This window comes from Malus sylvestris, chromosome 15 (genome assembly GCF_916048215.2).
Source record: "Malus sylvestris chromosome 15, drMalSylv7.2, whole genome shotgun sequence".
NCBI classification, from domain to species: domain Eukaryota; kingdom Viridiplantae; phylum Streptophyta; class Magnoliopsida; order Rosales; family Rosaceae; genus Malus; species Malus sylvestris.
In genome coordinates, this window is record NC_062274.1 from 20417801 (window position 1) to 20424656 (window position 6856).

The 6856-nt window shown below is 38.9% G+C and overlaps 1 protein-coding gene across 1 annotated transcript; it reads right to left on the reverse strand.

The window, feature by feature from the left end:
- LOC126601094 (kinesin-like protein KIN-7H) lies at positions 1 to 6562 on the reverse strand. Its single transcript, XM_050267763.1, has 15 exons — positions 6393 to 6562; positions 6192 to 6257; positions 4915 to 5373; positions 4462 to 4551; positions 4240 to 4340; positions 4021 to 4134; positions 3866 to 3947; positions 3711 to 3778; positions 3542 to 3607; positions 3320 to 3444; positions 2798 to 3134; positions 2205 to 2303; positions 1165 to 2115; positions 759 to 1078; positions 1 to 636 (listed from the first exon to the last, which is right to left on the reverse strand). The coding sequence occupies exons 3-15, from the start codon at positions 5123 to 5125 to the stop codon at positions 309 to 311; spliced, it is 2892 nt and encodes a 963-aa protein (XP_050123720.1). The 5' UTR covers positions 5126 to 5373; positions 6192 to 6257; positions 6393 to 6562; the 3' UTR covers positions 1 to 308.
- Positions 6563 to 6856: the final 294 nt, after the last annotated feature.

A 6856-nucleotide genomic window follows, 5' to 3' on the forward strand; every position in this document is an offset into this window, starting at 1 on the left:
TAAAAGAAAAAACACGTATATAACACTCTCATATGGTTACATCTCTCCACTTTGGTTATCAGTAAGGTATATTTTACTTTACAGTAAACTAGGGAAGCCTTTTGCACCATTTCTAGCCTGACCAAATTTACAGTCAATTACAATCAGAACTTTAACCCACAAACAAAAAAATTACAATCAGAAAGCAGATAAAAAATATACAATCAGAAGAGAGAATATCAAATGGGATTTTGTCGCGGAATCATAATCTACACGCGAATGGAATTGGACTTGATGAAACTTGTATACTGGGTGATCATCTCGCAAGCTTACACAAGAGACTTGAAACTTTCTGACCAAAAGTGAGATTTCCGCTTGGCGACAGTGTCTCGCGGTGCAAATCTGAGTCCAAACATCTCCTTGAATGCTTGCTCGGGCTCTACTGAACCTACCAACTTTGCAACAATTGTGGCACTATCCATGATGTGGTCCAGGTTTTGTGTGTTATTCCACAGGAGGTTTGCCAATTGCAACCGCCTATGCTTCGAATGTAGACTGATACCCCACTTTAGGTAGAGGTTATTTCTTTCATCCTCGGAGAGTCGCCTTCGCATTTGCTTGCTCAGCAAGTCTCTCTCACTCGTCAAAGCCTTCATGCTATTTACAGAATAACACATGTTTAAGTCAATCAATGCAGGCAATATGTAACAAAGTAAAAACATACCACCAGTATCTGCAACCTTCTATTCTAGATCAGTGATAAATGATAATGAACATACCTTGAAGCGGGTGTTAGAGTTTGGCCATCTTCCAAAGTCTGATTTCCACGCGAAAATGTGTCTTTGAGGAAGGACAATCTCCTGAGCTCAACCTCCATGTAAATAGAATCACTTGGGTCACCTTTAAATAGGAGGAAGAAGTAAGTCCTGTGAACCAATGACACGTTGCAGGCATCCCAAAGTTCAATGATCTCTCTTTGCAGCTTGTTGAATTCTGAAGGCCACCTTGAAGGGTTTTCGTCATCAATAGGCATTGGGTCCAAGCCAACATCTTTTACATCCCTTAAAGATGGTATGGGCTTTGAGTCCGTCTCCGGTACCTGCAACACGAGACAATCCATGTTAGAACCTTTGTTAATCAGATTGCCTACCTTCTTTGTGAAGCAATAAAATCAAAATCACTCACCATAGAATCAGAAAATTGAGTATTGCATTGGGTATCGGTCGTTTCCTCTGTTCCTTCTACTAAAGTAGTGCTTTCAGTTATCTTGTCATCAGCTGTGGATTTTGTATCCTGTGCTTTACTGTCACCAATAGCAGCACTTCTTGCAGAAGCCTGAGAAGCATTTCGTGATAGACTTTCAGTCTCAGCACCATAGTTCAGTGAAGGAAGTTTCTTTTGGAAACCCTCGGGCCTTCCTATAAAACTTTTCTCAAACTCAGTAGCCGGTGTGCTCTCATTCTTCTCCACCAACTCAAACCACCATGGCGATGAATTAGTCATAAGCCTTGCTTTGCAACTTCTACTCCTCCTTAACATCAAAACCGAGGGGATAAACATTTCTTTCTCAGGAAGCCATTGAGGTGTCCTTTCAGAAGATGGAACTATAAAACCTTTTTGTTTAGGTAGGGGTGACTCCAATTCCTGATTTGTGCCATCTCCATTTCCGACCGTTGTCAGTCCTGAGGTAGCTGTGTTTGCTACAGGAGACGACATATTTGAGTTTTGGTATCTGCTAGCACTTGAATCTGATATATTTGACGCTGTATATCTGTTGGTGCCAGACTCTTCCATTTCAATACAACGAACTTCCTTGCAGAGATCCTCTGAATTTCCATCAGACTGTTCCTTGCTCTCCTCTTGATGCGGAATACCGAAAGAAAAATTAGGAATGCCATCTGATAACTGCCGGGAGGAATCAGTGTGCATGAAATTTTCTTCCAAGTCGCGAAGTTGGAACATTGTCTCCTCTGAACTAGTCCTACTGTCTCCATCAGAATACTGAGAGGTGCCAAAAGATCTCACACTGTTGGCTTGTCTGCGAGAGACGGCCAGAACAGGCGCCCCTGCCTTTTGCATTTCAAAGTCCCATGAATTTCGCACACGTAGTTTGGGGTAATAACGTTCCAGATCCTCCTACGATTATATGAAAAGAAATTGAACTTAGCACAGACAGAGCACATTGCAGTGAAACAAAATTCTTCAGTTTATTTTAGTACACATACTTCTGATGGCTTATCGTCTCCAAGCACTCGCACCAGATCCTTAACCTGAGATTGAGCAAGGTCTCGTTGCTGAGTTAGCTCCGATACGTCTTTCTTGAGCTTCATAATTGAATAAACAAAACCAAAAAGTTTAGACAAGAAGAAGGAACCTGAATCATGAATAGGGAAAAATGTACTATGCCTCTTAATATGAGAACCATGGAACAAAGGACAACCAAGTTGCTATGGTTTCTAACAAGGTGAGCGCAAGTGAAGATGTTCAGAGATTTCCACTTGAGAGGACCCGAGAATCATAATACATAATTACAACTAACTAACGTCGACAAACATGCTTGATCAAATTGTGGAAAGAACACTTAAGAAAATATTTGTAGGTAATTGCGTATTAAAGAGTCAAATTTCACCTCGGCTTTCCATAGTTGGAATTTATATATGTAACGTCGCTTTTAAATTCTTTCATGAATCCGTGATCTTTTAAGAGGTCAGCATAGCCTTTGTTATGTGTTTCTTTGCCCGGTTTTAGATATTTTGGGGATAGGTCGGAAATGCATTTTTGAGGACCCGACAGATACTAATAGAAGCCTCTTCGTTACCTTTTCAATCTGAAGGTCCTTTTCTCTCAGTAATGTTGAAGAATCAGCTGAAACAATTCTGTGTCCTGAACCTCTCAACTCATTCTCTAGTCTAGTCAATTCTTTCTGCAAATGCTTCACCAATGCTTTATCCGACATGACCACGTTAACCTGTGCGCTTGTTGTCACTTCTTTAGCACAGCTCGCAAATAAGAGGGTATTTCTTGATTGCTCAACATGGCTATGTGCAGGACTCATGGTACAGATGATGGCAGTTCTAGCATTTCCTCCCAACGAGGACTGCAGTATGCGGGTTAGCTTTGAATCTCTGTAAGGAACATGCCCACTTCTTCCCTTGCTGCGTTAAACCACAGTATTGAACAATTTATTAAACATTCTTATTATGCTAGAACTTTATTTTACATGAACTTATACAAAGAATCAATAGAAATACTAAGACTCGACATTTCAATTGCACAAAGTAGAATAGGTTTTTGCAAAGACCATAACTGATAAAATGAAAAACAAGCTATGCAAGCTGACCTGAGCTTACGGATAACAGTGCCCAGAGTTAGTAAACTGCGATTTATGTGGCAACCCTCTTTCAACCTTGTTCCAGCTGATAACGTCTGGGATGCACGTTCACTTCCAGCAAGATCGACAAAGTTCTGTACAATAAAGAATTGTATCATTCTGTTGTTATCTTTTATTTCTTTAGTTGTGATTATTTGTTCATTTTTCCCTTTAAAAACTTATAGTACTTACCACAACAGCTGTAAGAGAGCTTGATTTGTCGTAGCCAAGAAACTCACGTGCTGAACTTTCAATTACCTGATAAAACCACAACATATTAGACTCTTGTGATAATTTAACATAATTATTAACCAAACAAGTATTTCTTAGCCAACGAAAAAACAATGTGAATTAGTCATACCAATCTGAGAATCTGATGAGATCTGGAGCTTGCTTCATTTAGGGCTGTTTCCCCTATCTGTCTTTGAGCTGCAAAAATGTATCAAGACATTGTTTGAATTTTCAATCAGACATATGTTGGAAACTTGGAAGACATACTACTTAAGGCATCCTTACCTTCGCAGATAGATAGAAGTTCTTTGAAATGGTTCCAGTCCGTTAGAGTTTCCTCGGTGAGTTTCTCAACAATTGTACCTCTCTATTAAAAGGCTAACAATTAGTACAGAAACTTACGTGTGGGAGTTTTTAAGCATATGAAAAGCGACATTTACCTCTGGATCATCTAGAAGTCTCAGCGGAGTGGTATCTGCACTAAGGAGGTCCCTAACAGATTCGTTGTAGATCTCCATGGCAGAGAACTTCAAATTGAATTCTCTCTCCGTGTGCTACATATGATTCGGATTATTTCATCAAATATGGAAAACAAAGGACATTAATGAAATGCAGAAACAAAAGAATGAAAGATTATTAATAAGTATTCTATAAATTACCTTCTCTATGTAGTCATATATGTCGGCAACAGCGTAATCAGTAATGCCACTCATGGTATACGTCTTTCCACTGCTTGTTTGTCCATATGCAAAGATACTTGCTGAAAGGAGATTACCACAAAATAAAATGTTTAGGTATTATTCCGAATTTTCAGTTAAAAAAAGCTGTGAACTAAATAAGAATAATGACAAAGAAGGGAAAGTAAAACATCTTCGACTTACAGTTTATACCGCTGACAACTGAAATGGCAACTCTCTTGGCTCCTTCTTCGTACACCCGCCTTGTTGAGCAGTCAGTCGCAAATACTCTGTCTGGTACCATGAAAGGGAAAAAAAAAACAGATTAGAAGAGTAAGAACATTTTGATCTAAATCCATGTGATGTGACACAATTGTAACAACATAGGCTCTGCAAAATGCTTTACCAACAAATTCCCGAAGGTATATAGATGAAACAGAAATCTTGACAGAGTCATTAGTATTAATATGACAAAACTTACGGAAAATGATCTCAGAATATGGGGGCGCATGAGAAAAAAAGACGATTGAAATCACAAACATTTCTGAATCTCCTACTGATGGAAACTAATTCTTCACAAACCGCTATGATGGCCAAAAATGGGAATGCATAACCAAAGAATATCTAATTTTGTAAATCTGCAATGTAAGCACTTACCAAATGAATAGGCAGTTGGGTACATGGAGCGTTCAGAAACTGAAAGATTGTTCCTGTATATGATAGTGGCGTCATTAATGCATTCCCAATCCGACACATCATTTCTAGCAGTCTCCTTCTCAACCAGAGGCCGCAGCCGGACTGAAACAAGTATTCTCTCCCCATGGCCAGCTGGCTCTTGCATTGGTTCCTCGCCACCAATGGCCACCATCTTTCACTCTTTACCCTATCTTCTTCCAAAACCAACCTCCAAGAAAGATCGATAACAACACTATATGCCGAATATCCAACACATTCCTCTAAGAACCATCAACCATTGACTCTTCTATTCAGATCCCAACAACATTCCTTTCAATTCAACAAAATGCTTTATGTTCCCAAATGCTAAATAAAGCAAATGTGCTGCTGGGCTTCCACAGAACACAATGGCCACCCGAGCTATACACGGACAATCATAATCTGCAATCAACAGATCAATCATTTGTCAGCGTTGATTCACCGGCATTTTGTTCGGCGTTTTGTGTCGACCATGATACAAAATCTCTTCAAAAAATCCAAATAATATTCAGAAATGTGAAAGACAAACACATACCCAACACACAAACAAACAGTGGCCTCTCTATTATAATGGAAAGCTTGGATTTTTTTAACACGGTAGCCGAACCCAGGCTGTCAAAAGTGCTTATTCTAATCCAAACCCGTTTCTAATTAAAAAAAGTGTTTTTCCAAGAATCAAGGAAAAAAGACCAGAGAAAGAAAAACAGAAACTTTTATTATTTATTTTTTAATCCTTGGGGAATTCAGTCTCTTTCAAGGAATGCTTGTGACCTCCAGAAGTTTAGAGAGAGAAAGAGAGAGAGAGAGAGAGAGAGAGTTAATGGTGGTGGTGTGAAGTGTGAGGTTTTTTCTGAGGAAACTCATGGTTTTTTTATGCTTCCATCTTTCTAAATTTGGCTCTTTACAGCGAATTCCAAACACACATTTCCCAAAAATAGAACACTCGAAATTCAAAAACTCATATCCAAAAAAATCACTAATTTTCTCAGTAACTGCCACACAATGCCAACAAATTCGACCCAAAAATCAGTCAATTTCTGGACTATCCAAAAAACCCAAACTTAGAAATTGCCCAAAAAAAGGTAACTCAGAACGCTGTCACTACACAGTCACCAGAAATCGAAAAAAAATCAATTAAATTACAGTAAAAACACACTCAGTATTACCAAACATAGAAATCGATCCGCATTCCGAAAACTTGGAAGCAAAACATGTCTTACCTTCTGCAATCTGAGACCACCATTGTTGAAAGCTTGAAGCTTCAAAGCGATCACTACACAGAGTCACTAGAAATTGAAAAAAAAATATATTGAAAAAAAAGCAATTCTTACAGTGAAAAAAAATACACTCATCATTACCACGCATAGAAATCGATCTGCATTCTGAAAACCCAGAAGCAAAACATGTTAAAATTCTCTTACCTTCTGCAATCTAAGATCGCCATTGTTGAAAGCTTGAAGCTTCAAGGAAATCATTTTTTCTGTAATTTTTTGTGAAGAAAAATGTCTGAGTGGTTATGGCGTCGACTTCTGTGATATTTGCTAGTTGCTTTCGGAGCTGCTGCGAGAAGTCATTTATGGCCTTTGAATAAAACTACCGCGCTAACGCAGAAACGAGTAGTTAGACGGGAGGGAGGAAGGTGTTGAAATGACTGATTTGCCCACAACATTGCACCTAATTTGCGTGGTAACCACCGGTAAAAGAGAATAGCATTGAATAATGGTCGTTGTAACAAGTTGCTCTCTACTGGAAAGAAGTATTGCTCTTTCATCGTAACATGGTTTTGAATTTCGTTGTGTTAAAGTTGTTAGGGTTTTTCGTTACTGCTAGGGTTCTCGGTACAGCTAGGGTTCCTAGTTTTAAGGGTTGTTATTCAATAATCCCT